At 47.4% G+C, this 16864-nt stretch overlaps 1 protein-coding gene across 15 annotated transcripts in view; it reads left to right on the top strand.

The window, feature by feature from the left end:
• The window catches only part of AP2B1 (adaptor related protein complex 2 subunit beta 1), a 109911-nt gene that overhangs the window by 59448 nt on the left and 33599 nt on the right, over positions 1-16864 (top strand). For 7 of the 15 annotated variants that reach the window (XM_065572983.1, XM_065572982.1, XM_065572978.1 and 4 more), the window contains 4 exons: positions 5071-5112; positions 6014-6160; positions 8006-8151; positions 12434-12563. In XM_065572983.1, coding sequence (XP_065429055.1) covers positions 5071-5112; positions 6014-6160; positions 8006-8151; positions 12434-12563 — 465 coding nt within the window. Of the gene's footprint in view, positions 1-866; positions 888-4783; positions 4844-5070; positions 5113-6013; positions 6161-8005; positions 8152-12433; positions 12564-16864 lie in introns of all 15 variants that reach the window. The other 8 variants (XM_042857722.2, XM_042857719.2, XM_042857718.2 and 5 more) reach the window with 3 other exon arrangements.

Raw genomic sequence — 16864 nt, 5'->3', positions numbered from 1 at the left:
CATTGCAGACGTGGCTGTGGAAGCCTGTAATCCACGTATATTGCACAGACGTCTTCGAGTTCTGTCCTTACAGAGCACCGTTAACACGCAAATAGGGGCTGGCGTGTCACGTGGGAGTGCAAGTCAGTGTAACTGCTTGCAGTGGAATAAAATTGCAGGACAAGTTGCTCTTTAACTGCAGAGCATCTGCAGCGTCATCCGAGCCAGTTAACATAAAGCAGAGATGTTGCAGTTGTTTGAGGTTCAGGGCTACTATTGCTGCTGTCTGGAGATCTGGCACCTTCCTCTAGTTTGTAGTGGCTTCTAGGATGTTACAGTGGTGGGACCATATGTGTAGCTAGGCAGATATAATTGAAGGCAGTCCTTGCTATGTCCAGTAACTCTGTGGCTGCCTGTTTGCCACTCTCCTTCTCCGAAATGGCTGCTCTGGGGGAAGTACTTCAGTCATGGAAAAGGAGCTCCTGTTTCTGGCAGTGTGACCTTCAGGACAATGCCAGGCGTCCAAGTTATTTGCAGTTGCTTGTGATCAAGCCTCAGGTCCCCAGAGATGGTCACCCATGATGCGAAGGGCGGTGGTTGTTCACCCGTCCTACCGAAATAGTAAGAATTTGTCAGGCTGGGCAGGGCAGGGTGTGGTGGTAATCCAGTTCTTTTCTAATCTAAGCGGATCTGTCTTTGTCTGCTCCTATGTCGCATGGGGTGCATTGTGCTTCCTGCCAAGGATGGCTGGCCAGTTAGACACCTGATGTTAAAATGAATGGAAATGGTTAACAGATGCTGCCAGCTCTCCAGGGAATTTGTTCAGCATTGCTTTACGCTTGACTAATATCTGCTTCTTTCCTTCTGCATTCTGCCTGTCACTGCAGATGGGAGAGGACACTCAATGGGTAATTGGTTCCTGTTCTCGCTGTCTGCCTCCTTTCTCTTCGTTACTCATACACATCACTGTTATCACCTCCATCTTTTGAGTTCATATTAAAATTCCCTCCCTCCTCTCTCCCCTCCTCCCCACCCCCCCACCGCAGAGGGAGCAGGCAGACGTTTATAGATACCTAGGAAAGATGGGGGCAGGGGAAGCAGTATCAAGTCAACAGGTGCTCCAGCTGAGACTGATCTTCGTGTGCATAGGTTGTCCTGGGCTCAATTGGGAACCTGTTGCATTTCTTCTGCATCAATCACAATTTAAACCAGGTGTGTCACAGTTTCCCTCTCCAACACACTGTATAGACAGCGGTGCCTCTGTCGAAGAGGTCTCGGGCTATGTCTAACAACGAGGTAGGGGTGTGATCCCGCTGCTGGTGTACACATCGCAGCGTAACCGCGGTAGCAGCAGCAGAGGCACCTCTCAGCCATGCCATGCATGCCGGTGTCAGGTGCAAGTATGTGTACATGAGCCGGGGAGTTACGGCTCTAGGTCATAGTGGGGCATCGCCTTTGTCTGTCCCAGGGCCTCCGGGCCTCTGGGCTGGCACAGAAGTTGGCATATTATGCATCAGCTGAGTTTTGTCCTGTGCATATGAACCGACGGAGGCCTTCGCATTGCTGTGCAGAGAACCTTTAAGGTGGGTTGAGAGAGACTGAGAGGCGTCAGAGGGACGTAGGTCAAAGCTGCTTCTGTTTGGAAAGACATGGCCAGGAGGCAGCAATTCAAGGGGATGAAAGCAAATAAAACGTTTAAGGAGGGGTAAGGGAAATTCGCTAGGCCAGAAACCCTGCCTCACATTTCCTTGGCCCTCAGCAATGAGAAATAGGTGCTCCTGCTCCTCTCTCTCTCAGGCCTCTGTTGTCCATGCAGAACATATCCCTTCACCACCACTGGCAGGAGGACTGCCTTTAATCTGTCTCCTTCCCTTCAACCTGTCTGGCATGGGTGATCCCTGCAAGGAATTATGTTCCCACCACGTAGTTCTCGGGGTCAGGGATTGCACCTTGATGTATTGGGAAGGCTTCTGTGCCTGCTCTGATGGAGAACCATAAATCTGTAATTCCTTCAAAGAGGAGACTGCAGTCGGGAGCTCCTGATATTTACAAGCCGTGCTTTGTCCAATCTCTCAGAGATTTCCCACTGCACTCGCAGACCGGCAGCGCACAGCGCGGTTGCCAGCGTTTCAAAGAATTGATTGTTGTCTTTCAAGCTTGAATTTCGAGCCTGTGGCTTTCCAAGATGAGCTGAGTAAGAAACTGATAAAAAGCTGATAAACATCTGTCTCAATTATGCAGAATTATTCCCAATCATTTCCATAGTACTTTATATAAGATCTTTGCTGCATGATGGGAGTGTTTTTTTTTTTCTTTTCTCCTTCATCAGACAAGGGTCCCAGAAACTCCACTCCCCTGCAATAACATTTAGAAATGAGTCTGTTATGACCAGGTCTTGCAGCTTTTCCTTCCATTTGTTCTCGGTTTGCTTTTTTCCCCTGGACTTCGCTGCTTTTTTGAGTGCAGAGCTGGCTGACACCTACAAGCAAGAATATAAAGTGAGAGAAGGTGTAATAGTTACATGCAATTATGTGGCAAGCCAGTCCTAATGCAGACGTGTTCAGGTCTTTTCTTCTACGATATGGCTCAGACTGAGAGAGCTGTTTGAATAGCAGTCCCCTGCTGTGTCAGACGGACCTATTCAAATGGTTAGGAACTCGGCAGCCAGAAGATTAATAAACCCCATTTTGCAAGCTCAGTATTAATCGGCGTTTTGGGCCTTTCACCGCTCCTCTTATTTCACACTAGAATCGTTCACCTCGTCTGTTGTCTCTGACGTAAACCGGGAGAAATGATCACTTGAGCCTTGCACGCTTGTAGGCTGAAAAAGAATGGAGCTCCATGCTGCTTCCTGTGAATGCCAGCAGCTCTCTCTCGGTGTGGGGGCCTGGAGGATTGTGCTACCGGGTTGCAGACCTGGGTTTTGGAGTGATTTTGGTGCAAGCTTCATTAGACAGGGCGCGCTTAGATTTTCTGGCCAGGAGAGAGGCTAGTGCAATTTTGCAATGTTCTTTAATGCCCCTTTAGCGGTAGGCAGCATTGTGTCTTTAGAACTAGGCGGCTACCGTAGGAGATGGAAGGATATACCCGAGAGAGGTAGGGGGGCTGGAACAGTTTGTATAGTGGGGGAGCTGAGAGCCATTGAACCAAACTAAGCCGTGTATATGAGGGAATCCACTTCAAGCCAGAGAGTGGGGCAGCACCTATAGAAAGAGGGGAAACCCAGCGCAACGAAGGGGTTGGTAAAAGCCAGAGGATTTCAGGTGGCCGTGCTGTCATCCAATAGGGTCCTGCCTTTGACTTGAAAAAGGCCTCCAAGCTTGTTCCCAAGCCAACGTATTTGTATCCACTTCAGGAAAAAAGCAATTGGTTAATATGCCATCTGTTGGCCAATTTAAAATACAAACACACACTTGCCATGAGAGCTGCCAGAAAGTGCGGCGGTAACAGCCAAGAACAAGTGCCATATGGTGGGGACGGGATGTACATGAGCCCTGCAGATTCTGAGCTTGCACCGCTCCAGGGCCTGCTCTGGGCCGTGTTGTCGCGCTTCGTTCTTCTCCTCCATGAGCACTGGACCAAGCACACATGGATCTTCGATGATCCCATTTGACTAATAGCCCCACATACCTCTGGGCCAAACTTAGCTGCAGAGCCTTCCATATGACATTCTGTGTTGTCCCAGCAAGCCAACCCTTCCCCATGTGATTGTCACTGCATTTTTCCATGTGCGCTCTTGTTCTTTTCGGTGGTGGTCTGTCTTTGTGGTCAGAGCGTGTGTCTTGTGTCCTGTGTGTGACTGGAAAACTGTGTGGTGAGATACGTAGCGCTGCCCTGTTAGCAAAAGCTTGTGAGCTAAGATAAGCCTGCAGAATGAGGATCTATGGTAGATATTCAGTATGGATCAACATTGCCTCATTAGTTATAAATATTGATGGAATTGAGAGATCCGCGGTGCAGGAGCACTGCGATACCAATAGTATTACTTGTACCTGTGTTCAGGTAGATATCCCCATGGATCACAGGTTTTGATCACCTCTGCTGACCCCAGCACTGAATTTTCTCTTGAAAATACAGAAATTGTATCATGGGCTTTACCTCTTTCAGACAAACAATCTTAACATTTTTCAAGGGAAGTTCATGGTAAGCTTAAAGAGCAAAGGAAGGCTTAAAGGTAAACTGCAAAGGCATGGTGATTCAGCAGGGAAGGACAGCAGAAATGAAAGAATTTAAAATAAGGTGGTTCTAAGAGGAGCACGTTGAACAATTTTAGCTGCCCCAAATGGCAGCTTGGTAGCTTCAAGAAGATCATTATTAAAATACTGGATTATTTTTTTCTCAAAAGTCAGGTCTCTTATCGCTGTAGAGCAGGCCCCAACAGACCCCTAGGAGCTCTTCCGTTTTCTATATCGGGTAACTGAACCCCCTAGGGAAAGCATGTACTTCTGAGCTTGCACGCGCAGGGGTCATACTGGAAGTCCATATCCCTCTCTCTGGATATTAAAATTAGTCACACATTAAAAGGATACAGCTGAGATGTGTTTAAATAATTGTGAAGTCTTTGCTTTTTCTGCACTCTAGAAACTACTCCCTAGAACCCCAAAGCTTGTCAGTTTTATCTTCCATCATGGTTACCCCTACTGGATTTTGGTAGCTGACATGGAAAAGCACTGGTGCATGAAACACATGAAGAATTGCACAGACTTTGCAAAATAGATGATAGGTCAGAGATTAGATTGGCTTTTTAATTGATCAACCTTCAAAGTACTCTTTTTTTTTTTTTTTTTTTTTTTTTTTTTTAAAGATGTGGACTCAGTCCCAGTGGGAAGATGGATTGAAACATGTTTATCTGAAACATTACAAGGTGTTAGTTTATTCACCAGCTTCTTCTCTAAGCAGTTTTATTAGCTTAAGAAACCCCCACTGTATGTGCTTTCACAACACAGTGTTCATCTGTCCTGTGCATGGTGAGTGCATGAGATGTGTTTGCAGCGGTTCAGTTGAGTGAACTGCAAACTCTATCCTTGGTATCCAATACCTAGCTTAAATGAACTCTGCCTTTCTCTTCTCTCTCTCCTTTCTCTCTTTCAGCTTGGCAGTGACCTTGGCGGGGGCATTGGAGGAAGTCCGGCAGTAAGTGCCATCAATTTTTTTCCAGTAAAAAAAGCTCCCCCTAATATAATAATTCTGATATACTCTTTCCCCCACACACTGCTGCTTTATTAAACCACCGTGTTTGTGAAAACAGACGGTTATCACCATAGTGAGTGGTAGTGGATCCTTCCAAAGTGTTCGGGTCCCCAGGTGAGTTCTTCAGGACTGGAGCTGCCATCTCTGGAGAGAGTGTCCCCCTCTCCTGACTCTGAGCAAAAGGAGGCAGAGCTATTGTCTTCATTAGAATGGCCCTGGTCTCCTGCTGTTTATAACGAAGTCCTTCAGGGAAATAACCGAAGTTCTCTAGCAGAGGCTTTCCGTTCCTGGCGAGCAAATGAGACTAGATCTCCAGTCTGCAGAGGAGTGAACCGTTTTTGATCATGGTACTAAGACTAGAGATTGCTCCTGCTCTGCTGGGATGGCATGACCCTCTGCCCCCAGCTGGATCATGGCTCCACCAAAATTTCTGGATATGCAAAGTCCTTTGGTATGAATTCAGTGCAATCATGGCAATTAGCATGGAGAAAGGAAAAGGATTTTGATTATCTTGTCCTTTTGCCAGGCATATGCAGTCTTGTTCCCTAAAGTGTATCCTCTTGAGCCTAGAGGTCTTTTTTTTTTCTCTACATAGGGGGGAGGGGGGACCACTAGTGGTGGTTTCAAGGATATCATGTGGTTAAGGTGACAGCGCAGATTGCAGGGATTAGTCTCCAAGAGCATTGGAATACAAATGCATTATTTAGCACTCTTGATAATTCAGCAGGGAAGCTGTAAAGTGCTTTAAAATATTCAGGATATTGCCCAAATTCATGCCTTGTTTAATAAGCAGCATTCTACATGTGCATTGTTCATCGCTCCCCTTTCTTCCTAATTCTTGCAGGTGGGACAGACCTTCATTCCATCCTCTGTGCCTGCGACTTTTGCCCCTTCACCCACCCCCGCTGTGGTTAGCAGTGGACTCAACGACCTGTTCGAACTCTCTACTGGTATCGGCATGGTGCCTGGGGGATACGTGGCTCCGAAATCTGTACGTAAGAGAAACACTGGTACAGTACGTTGTTCACCAATGATGCAGCTTAGGCAGCATGGAGATAACGAGGCTGTTCAGTTGTCCCCTTCATGCTCTTTGGAGATATGGGATGGACTATCTGAGCTATGTTCCATTAGATATATCTTATGTTTCCCCCAGAGTGACAGCGATTGTTGAAGGACAAATCTAACTGGCTCTAGACTTTCTGTTTTCAGCATTTCCCTACTATTGCCAGTAAGGTAATGTTACTGTAAGGAAGGATTTGTGGGAGCTGCAAAAATTTGGACTTTGCCACTTTCCCCATTGGGCAGCTACTAACTAGATGCCCTGTAGCAGGATTCCAAGATTTCACCCCACTGTCCAACCATCCATGCTGATCAATAAACAGAAAATCCATTTGTATGAGGGGAGTCCTATTTACGAGGGATTAAAATAAATCGGTGGTTGGAGTGAGCACCGTGTTAGTGGGCGCCCTGGATTTGCACCTGATTGTAGAAGAGAAAGATGGTGAAAGCTCTGACTGAACCGTTATCTTTATTATTAATCCAATTATTGATGATCCTTCAGCATCAGCAGAACTTGGTCCGCTAACAAGGCTTTGGCCGAACTAGAATAGCCAATGTGAAGCTAGGTCTCTGGGGGGGAAGCATGTCATTTCAGAGCAGCTGTTGGAATGTGGCATTTAGTTTTTCCATGCCCTGGGTGTCACTGAGGGATGGAGTTCTTCCTTGTGGCACCAACGTGTTCACCTTCTTCCTGTTTGGAGCTGCCACTTAGTAAAACGTTTGTTAATCTCAGTGAATAACCAACCAATAATGATTGTTTACAATAATATAAAACCCATGTGCATAAACTGCTCTGCCCCTTATGCCAAGCTTCCAGCATTTGGCTGCTTGCTGGTACTATGCCAAATAAAAGATTGTGTACAGAGGTCCCACCAAGTATCAAGATAAAAACCACTATCCACTGCTCAACCAATCACATTGACATTGAGCATTCTCCACAAAGCACGTCTGCCTAGATGTGCTCTCAGACCAAATCCTGAGCATAATGAACCGGTCTGACTTTGTGTGAAACACGATAATCACACAGCGAGCTGGCCTTCCTTCAAAAGCTCGTTGTATTCAAAACAGCATTGCCTGCTCTTTGGCCATGTCACCAGGATGAACCAAAAACACCCCAGGATGCCCTCAAAGGCTCCATCAGGGGCTGACGCTACCTGGCATTGCCTGCTAGGCCATTCCAGATATTCGTAGATTTACAGATTGAGCCAGATCTGGGAATTTCACTACATGAGGCCTGCTGTGACACCATCAACCGTGGTCATTCTGGCTGGTGCAACAGTCCTCATTAGTCTGTGTTTGCTGATGCTCACGATTCCCCCACAAAGGTTCTTCAGGAACAGATAAGAGCACCAGCCCCGTGATTGTACTTGGTTCAGTCTTCAGGATTATCCCAGCACATTCCCTGGAGGAATCTGCCTTTTCAAGAGACCAGTCAGTCCTGGACACCAGCCCCCTTCCATTTCTGTGCACGTTGGTGTTATCGAATGTTTCAAAGCTCCAACGGGAGCTTTGTAAACGAATAGGGTTTTATCAATGGAATAGGAGCAGCAGCTTTGGTGTTGCTCATTGGTGAGCCTGATTGTTTTAGATTCCTTTGCTCCACGTGCAGCGTACTGTCAGCATTTATGGACACTAACAGTTGCCGAATGAATGGATTGCATTCCATTCAAAGGACTCAGGACCTTTATTTCAAATGTTTAAAAACTCCGTAGGGTTCACTGGGTTTCTCCAAGTTGGGCTGGGCTGGTTCTTAGCAGGATTTCTTGTTGTATTTCAGGTTTGGCTGCCGGCAGTGAAGGCTAAAGGCCTGGAGATCTCTGGGACATTCACTCACAGGCAGGGACACATCTACATGGAAATGAACTTCACCAATAAGGCTTTGCAGCACATGACTGATTTTGCGATTCAGTTTAATAAGAACAGGTAAGAAACCCACATGACCTTGGTAGGGAAGTGGCAAGGTCCTAGAGAGGGCTCCTGGCTCAGTTTCCCGGTTCTAGACATGGGCGCGAGTGACCTGTGGTTCCCAGCCTGCTGCTCGTGACCTAGGGCACAATTTTCATTGGCATTGTGGGATTTAAAACAAATCCAGACACACGCATGGGCTCTTTCATTGGCTGGATGTTGTAAGTCCCAAACCACTAAATAGGATTAAACTATCCTTCTTGATCTATCCGGTTAGTCATCTGCGGGCTACCGTTGGCCCCTTGCTAACTAAATCATCTTCCATTCACTGGCTGAACCGCAAATGAAGGGTAAAAAGATAAGAGGGACAAACAACTGTTCTAAAACTTCCACTGAAAACATTTCTAGATCGACAGTAATACAATGAAAAATTAATGGCAATGATTTGTCATTAAAACCTCCCCAATTTATGGGATCGTTAGTTACCTGTACTTTTTAACCTATGGGTGCAGGCCACCAGAGTCAAAGCATAGCCGACATCATGGTGAGATTTCTCTTCATCACCTCTTCTACATGCAGTCAGGGCAAGCACTGTGTATATGTTCTACCTAGAGGCCGAGATTGCTTTGTTAGGTTAAATGCTGGAGGTGGCGAACTTTTTTGAGAAGGCTCATAGCTGCTGTGCGTGGGACTTTCAAGAGTGCTCTGTGTTGGCCCAGCAGTTCTCCCCATGAGGTCAACAGTAAAACTTCCGCTGGTTTCAGTAGAAGCAGAGTTAAGTCAGCACTGGGTGGCTTTGAAAACTGCACCCTGTGTGTCTAGTAACTGTAGCATGCGCGTCTGACACATTCTGAAAACGAGTTCATCTCCGGGCAAAGCCACAGAACAGCCCATAGTAACCCAACTGAGAATCTAACTGGCTTAGGTGAGCGTATAGAGCGGGGAAAATGTTACCTCTTAGGGCTGGTCTACACTGGGGGGGATCGATCTAAGATACGCAACTTCAGCTACAAGAATAGCATAGCTGAAGTCGACGTATCTTAGATCAACTTACCTCCCGTCCTCACGGCGCGGGATTGACGGCTGCGGCTCCCGCGTCGACTCTGCTTTCGAGCTGGTGGAGTTCCAGAGTCGCCGGGGAGCGCATTCAGGGATTGATTTATCGTGTCTAGACGAGACGCGATAAATCGATCCCCGATAGATCGATCCGGCGGGTAGTGAAGACGTACCCTTAGTTAGTAGAACGCAGTCTGGCTGTGGCCACCTGAAGTCATTTATGCTACTGGTACCTGCTCTGGGGTAGATCTGTAAGGAACAGTTTTAAAGACCCAAACAGGCCCCGATGTACATGTATATTTCAGTCCTGAGAGCGAATGCTTAATATGATGTGCTGACGAGTTCTGGCTACGGGTTGTATGAAATACAACTGAAAATATCATAGATGGATGCATCTGTGTTGTTTTTAATACAATCTGCTCTCTACAGTCTGCCCTGCCCTGGTGAGCAAGCGAGCATATGGTCCCCTCTTTCTTCTAGCGCCGAAGCTGCAGCTGCCCCTTTTTACATTTCAGTGATGTTTTGAAACAACCCCTGAATTTGTACGGCGGAAGCGTGATTTTTATGGCTGGTAAAGCCCTAGCCAAGTACAGCTAAGGCTGCTGAATCAGCAGATGTAACCGTCCCCAGCGAGTCGACGAATGACTGCGTTTCCAAATTGAGTTGGGAGGGAGCACAGCATCCACACAAGACTTAAACTGTCTGGCAACGCAGGCCTTTTGAAATAGTTATTTAAGTGAACAAATCACCAGTGAAATAGCTGATGGCGAGCACAGTGGGTAGCAAAATCACTTTGCTGGCAAGAGCTGCTGCTTGCAGTCCAGTAGAATGGCTAGAGCGTACAGATCGCTGTTCATAAACCTGCCCTCACAAAGAGAATCCCCCTCTCGTCTCGTTCCCATTTGTACCTGCCTCCCTCAAAGAGCGGGTACGTGGAGTGGTCTGTCATCGCGTACGCTGAGTCACTGTCAAGAGCGTAAAGGGCCCATTCTGATTAAAGTGCTCTCATTCTAGCATGCAGATTCCTATGTCTTAAGAGTGGCCTTGTAGAGGAAGGGAAAATTCTCTGCCAAGAGACACTGGAATCCTCTCTCCCTTTCGGCAGCCATGGCCTTGTCTACGCTGGTGGTGGCATGTAGGATATATGTAGCTACATACTGCAGTGAAAAGCAGGCTGCATCCCCACTGCGATGTGTGACTACCTTTCAGGCTCCGGCTGTGGGGAGCGGCCAGGGCCATGCCCTCCCTCCCGACCACTGCCTCCCCCACTGGAGACTTTCCCTGCTGCCAGAGTCCCCCACTGTGTAAAGCTCTGTTTAAACGCACTTTGGTATTACACTCCCCTGGAGGATGTTCAGACCTAGGCAGTGTGTAATTCGCAAGAGACAGTAGACCAGCATGTACTGTTTTTGCAGCAGATGGACTTGTATTCCTTAAATGAGATGTGGATTCTCTGGCCAATCCAAACAATTCCGCTTCCTTATTGGTCCAGTGCAGCTGGGAATTGGTTTTGGTGGTCTCACCCTCTCCTCCCCGTCAGAATCCCATGAGGTCTCCCTTCCAAAGTCACAGGGGGTCAGCTGAGATAGGAAGTGCCACACTTGGCATGCGCCCTCTCGGCCCAGGCCAGCCCTTCTAAAGTGCCCCTGCTCCCCGAGTCACTGACCTTCAGATTTTGCGTGATGCGGGTATGTCCGTCTGGACTCTGGAGCGTTGTGTAATTTGAAGCTTGGGACGAAGATGGCCAGCAGAGAGGTAGCCAGACTAGTAGGATGGACTGTATGGGAGGAGATTCAAGAACAATTCTTCAGGACAGCATGGCCGCAGAGGGGGCAGCCAGGTTAATAGGTTCCATGCAAAAAGCGTCTGGTCAGGAAGACTGTGGTGGGTGCCAGTGAGGGCAATGATCTTTCTCCCTTCTCTGCTCTTGCTGCGGTTTTTCTTTCTTCCCGTTTCCTCCTTGTTCCCAGCTATCTTGATTGTCCTTTCTGTTTCAATATACATAGTGTTACACGTTCCCCTGTCGTTGAGCCGTAGCAGTGATGCAACTTCTGTGAGCAGGAAGATTTCCTCCCTCCCCCCCCCCCCCCCTCCAGTACTACAGCATTTATTTTTGAATTTACAATGCATCCGTCAGAGATTTGGGTGCTCGTCATCCCTTCAACAAGCACGTGTCAGCCAATGCAAAGAGAACTCCGAACATTTCTAGTGCACACACCACCATGGTCTCTTCCCCACCTGGCAGGGCAATGCAGCCCACCTCCCCCTGAGAATATCCTGCCTCCAGCTCTCTGGAGTTCAAATTCAAGGAGCATTTGCCTAGATGCCAGAGCTGATCTGAGCTGCTAAGACAAGTACATAAGGAGAGACTTGGTCACTAAGATAACCGGTCTCAATCCAAGCTAACATCTTGAATTGCACTTGCACACAAGCCATTGCAGAGCATGGCGGTGAAACGTGTACCCCTAAGTAGGACACGTGGGGTTTAACTGGGGAAGCACACCGCCAAAGCAGATGGGAGTTACACTCACTCATCCCATTCCAGCTCAGACACAGTTAGAGTATAAAGTAAAGCAGAGAACCTGCACCCATCCAAACCCAGCCATCTGGCAGTGCTGGGGACTGCCTTGCTCTGTAGCAGTACTGGTGCAACCTGCTGATTCCTGTTTGGTTAGCTGTTTCACGGCTGTCCTCTCCCTGCCCTGTACTAGTTCTTGCATCTCTGTCCTTTGCTCCTAGCTTTGACACAAGGCCCACGGCTGCCTGTCTGCCTCTTCTCTGGTGAAAGCGAAGAGTGTTTGTCCCAGGGCATGAGCCTTCCTTCCAGCCCTTCTGAATTCACATGCTAATAAGCTGCTCCTTACAGGGCAGGCCGCTGCTTACTAGCATGTGAATTCAGCAATTAGACTGGCCCCATGGGGGAGAGAATGGAAATGTCCCCAGCAGATAATCTCTCTTGGCCAGGGTGGGCCCTTTTTCGGGGAGACCAATGAGACTCAAGTTCATGTGCATTGTCCTATTTCAAGCGCCAATTGTCATCTACTTCCCTCTCCCCTAAATCACAGTGGGGCACATCTCAGGAAGGGCCGTAAGTGAGGCCAGCCCGCGCTAAAATGGAGAGCAGAGAGAACCTTGGGGACAGCAGCCCCTGATCTCCTTCCCTTTTAAATAAGTGACTACGTCGCATGTAGGGCTCTCAGAAATGCAGTGCTGTGTGAACACCCTCTGGCTTTCTCTCGCCCAGCTTCGGCGTCATCCCCAGCACTCCGCTGGCCATTCATACTCCGCTGATGCCAAACCAAAGTATCGATGTCTCCCTTCCCCTCAACACCTTGGGACCGGTCATGAAAATGGAGCCTCTCAACAACCTCCAGGTAAGCAGCGTCTGATGCTACGTTGGGGGCTCACAGCTCAGTTGTCTTCCTCCCGCTTCTACTAGAGGTCGCCTCTGTTTGGGGGCTCCTCCGCAGAGGAATGCAGAAGTTCACTGAAATGCTGAGCAATGGTTTGGGGACTTCGGGCCAGCAATCTGTTGGAAATGGTGGGGAGGGGGGTTTTGTAGCACTTAGAGGTGATCTATGTCCTCTCTCATCCTGCAAGTTCGCAAATCTAAACTGACATGCAGGGCTCACTTGATGCCACTGCACTGCAGCCACCTCTTGGGTGGGACATGGCCAAGAGTGTGCAGCAAGGCTGCACGGTGTAGGACAGGAGGCGAAGATGATTCCTTGGTTAACTGGAACTGTAGCGGGGAGGCAGAATGTAGTTACCAGAGCCGGGCTTTGCCCTGGGTGCTGGGCCAGTCACTCTCAAGGCTTGTATTTAACACCTTCTCCAAAGGCTGTGTGCTCTTCTGATTACATGGAGTTAAAATTTATTAGTCTCTAAGGTGCCACAAGTACTCTTGTTCTTTTTGCGGCTACAGACTAACACGGCTGCTACTCTGAAACTCCTCTTTGATATTTTAATACCCCTCCTTCCCAACATCTTTATAGCAGGAAAACGTAACCCTTTTAACCTCAGATCCAAGCTACACTGCATCAGAACATCTGCCTTCTGCAAAGTGGCAGCTTGTGACTCATGACGTACACAGGCGCTCTGGAACAAAACCGGGGAAGTTGGCCAGTGAAGCATGGAAGTTCTGCAGAGCCCAGATGCCACGTGGTGTTAATGTACAGAACTGAAAAGCCACGTGCACTAGGCAGTCATGCAGAGCTATGCAGATTATCCGATAAATGAGGGAGGCTGGGTTTGCCATCTTTCCTCCTCCGAAAGGGAAATTCCCATCTTGTTTCAACTCCCCCAAGGAGTGACTTGCTTGTGTTGTACCTGTTCGTTTTGGCAGTAAATAAGCCAGCCCTCTTGGAGCTGCGTGAATACAGCGGATTCAGGTGTGTTCCAGACAACGTACATATGGAGCTAGTTGAGAGGGCAGGGTGGGGATTTGCTAGGCTTGCCAAGAGCCAGGCTCGAAAGGAGAGGAAGAGCCGCGAACATCTGGAGTGGATCCCCATGCTGGGCCTTAATTCAGCTCAGATGATGGCTTGAGATGTAAGAATAAAGGAACCCGCGGGAAAGATGGTTGCTGCTGAAGTGATTAAATATTTATCTAGCCCTGCTAGTTTTAAATGGTGCTTCCCCGAGATCATTGGCACTTTCTCTGCCCCGAAGAGCTAAGGTCCAGGAAACAGAGAGTAAGGGGTAGTTAATGTTACATTAATGAAGCTGTTTTGTATATTTCATTTCTCAGGCCCGCCCTTCTCACTGTAATGCAGGGGTTGGTAAAGCAGTTCTCCCTCCAGGGGGCCTCACCGCTTCCCTTAGTGCAGCTGGGGTCAGATATTTCAGTGGCGATTCTGGGGTCTTGGCCCTGCTAGGTTTATCTATGATGCATTCACCTCACCAGTCAGGCAGATGCAGCTCTCAAAGTCTGCAGTAGCTCCCTGTTTCCTGGAAGCTGCTGGTTAGTGGTTCCCCTGTCTATAGCCTGTTATATCTATGCATCTCCTGGGTAGAGACTTCTCGTATCCAGTAGATGCAAATAATCAGTTTCATATCGCTCAGTGACTTGATCTGGGGCTGGGGGAGGTTGGTTTGGTCTCCAGTTGCGTTAGGGGCCCAGACGGAGTGGAGCACTTCCCATGTAGAGAGAGTTCTTACTCCCTCCAGGGTTTAAACAAATGCAATGATTAAATTGTAACTTTCATCTGCCTGAACAACAGTTTCCTTCTCTTGACTGTTCCGCTCCCTGGCTTATGACTTATTAATGAGTCTTCGGGCAAACAGCTAGAAATAGCTCCACTGCTTAGTTCCTGAGGCTCCGAATTGGCATCACATCAAGAGTGGTGCAATAGCTGCGTCTGCATGAGTGGAGCAGAGATGAGCAGGTCCCCTACCCCATAGACCCTCGGCAAAGTCACGAGGTTAGGGGAGTACGTGGATGAGCTGCACGTGATATCTCCCATGCGGGGGCCTTTTCTGCTTAGCGAGAAGGAGGCAGGGCAGGGGGGTTGATAATGCCCTTGGAATCCATTCCACAGAGGGAGGAGTTGCAGCATTTTGCACCACGGTGTAGGAGACCCATACAGGATCACAGATTTCCCAGGGCCAGGAATAGTTAGGCATGTCAAGGTGGTGATTACATCAGTTTAGTTCAGCTGTTATGAACACTAGCTCATGGGGACAGAATGGGCGAGTCCCAGACCTTCTAGATCTGGCTTTGGACACGAAGGGGTGTCCCATCAACCAAAAACACACCCGGAAGCCACTGCTTCCTTTGATCAGAAAGGAGATGAACTATTGGGTTCCCATGAAACCTCCAAAGACATCCGAATGCAGTTTGTTTCTAGCAGAAAATGCTAACAAGAATAAAGCAGAGCGAAAACATATGTGGAAACCTCCAGCTGCCTTATTTGGAAATAAGCAGAGCATTCGTTAGTGCCAGATCTGCTCGCTCGTTGACTAGCTACCTCATTGCCACACAAGTTGGCTGCCCTTTTACAATCAGGGAAGCTGCCATCTGGAGTAATAGTATCTCTCTCAGCTGAGAGTTGAGTCACGCTGGTAACGGAAGCCAAGTGAAAAAGTACGGTTGTTACTCTCCAGACAGCAGTGGATTTGATGGAGATCTGTCATTGTGCGGTCAGCACCCAGCTCTGGAATGGCATTCTTTGTGTTTTCCCACAGAAATAATGACTTTTAAAACATCCTACAGAAATCACTGTGCCTTACTGAGAGAGCAATTTATAGCAAAATATAGGGACTCCTGTATTTCCCTACACCTATTTTCATTGAAGACCGAAAACTCTCAGTAAGTTGAGTGCGATATTGCATGGGATTTTCTGTGCATGGAATTGTTAGGAACCAGTGTACAGGAGTTGTTTGAACTTTAAGGCCCTTAATTTCATTTTTTTAATTCTCTTTTTTTGTTGCAGTAACAGAAAAATAAGCCCTCAGGCAACCAAACTCATCTCTAACTTCCCATGGCATGTGAACTAAAAACTTCAAAGGCTAGTAGTTCATTCTGCAGACAGCAATTTCAGAAGTAATGAGTTTGTCCTGTTCCTGTTGTAATTTTATGAGAATCTTATTCTCCACTACATGGCGTTTAATTTTTACCTCTTTCCTAATCAACGAAAGTGATCAAAGCACTTGACACGTTAACAAACACCAACACATTAGAGAAGGGAGAACTGAATGTTAAGAGATCTACTTCCGCAAGATGCAGTCAGGGTCCACACCCAGCATTAACAGCCTTCTAGACTGTTTACCAGTAGTCCTGCTGTGTATGATAAAGGATAACACACTCCTTCCCTCCTCACCCCAACCTAATATTGAAAATGGTTGTAGTCTGCTGATGGGAACGGTCAGCCAAGTTCAACAGCTATTGTAGCAAAGTTTGATTGACCCTTAAAGGATGAAGCCAGATGTAAATACAGAAGCATCTTGGCCCTGTAGAGTTAAACAGACTCCAGACCCCACTGTGATTCATTGTATTTATATCCCTCTTACATTCCCCCAAAAGAGAGCTTGTGCCCGCAAGGGGGGCCGTGATACCGGCGAAAGATTGACACTTAGTGCTTGAGAGTAAAAAGCAAGGCTTTACTGAAGGAAGAACTTATATTTTAAGTTGCACGGGGAGTTTTTGAGGCGCGCGGAGGGGTTGCGGGGGATTTTGATTGTTTGGGATAGTTGGTTAGGTAGGATTTTATTGAAGGGAGTTTGCTGCAATGTTATATTTTTGTGTGTTTATTTTAAGGTTATATGGGGTTAATAGTTGGTTACATTTATTTTATTTATAAATACAATTTATAAATAAAATGTAGCCAGCTATTAACCCCATATAACCTTAAAATAAACACACAAAAATATAACATTGCAGCAAACTCCCTTCAATAAAATCCTACCTAACCAACTATCCCAAACAATCAAAATCCCCCGCAGCCCCTCCGCGCGCCTCAAAAATTCCCCACGCAACTTAAAATATAAGTTCTTCCTTCAGTAAAGCCTTGCTTTTTACTCTCAGGCACTAAATATCAATCTTTCGCCAATATCACAGTCCCCCTTACGGGCACAGAGCTGCTATTGGAATGAGCCTTTTTAAGTGTGTCTGTTGCTAAATGAGATCTTCATGACTTAGTTCTCATTTTGTTAATTTCCATCAGTGCTGGTTGCT

The sequence above is a fragment of the Chrysemys picta genome, chromosome 19 (genome assembly GCF_011386835.1).
Source record: "Chrysemys picta bellii isolate R12L10 chromosome 19, ASM1138683v2, whole genome shotgun sequence".
NCBI classification, from domain to species: domain Eukaryota; kingdom Metazoa; phylum Chordata; order Testudines; family Emydidae; genus Chrysemys; species Chrysemys picta.
This window is presented reverse-complemented; position numbering and strand designations above follow the sequence as displayed.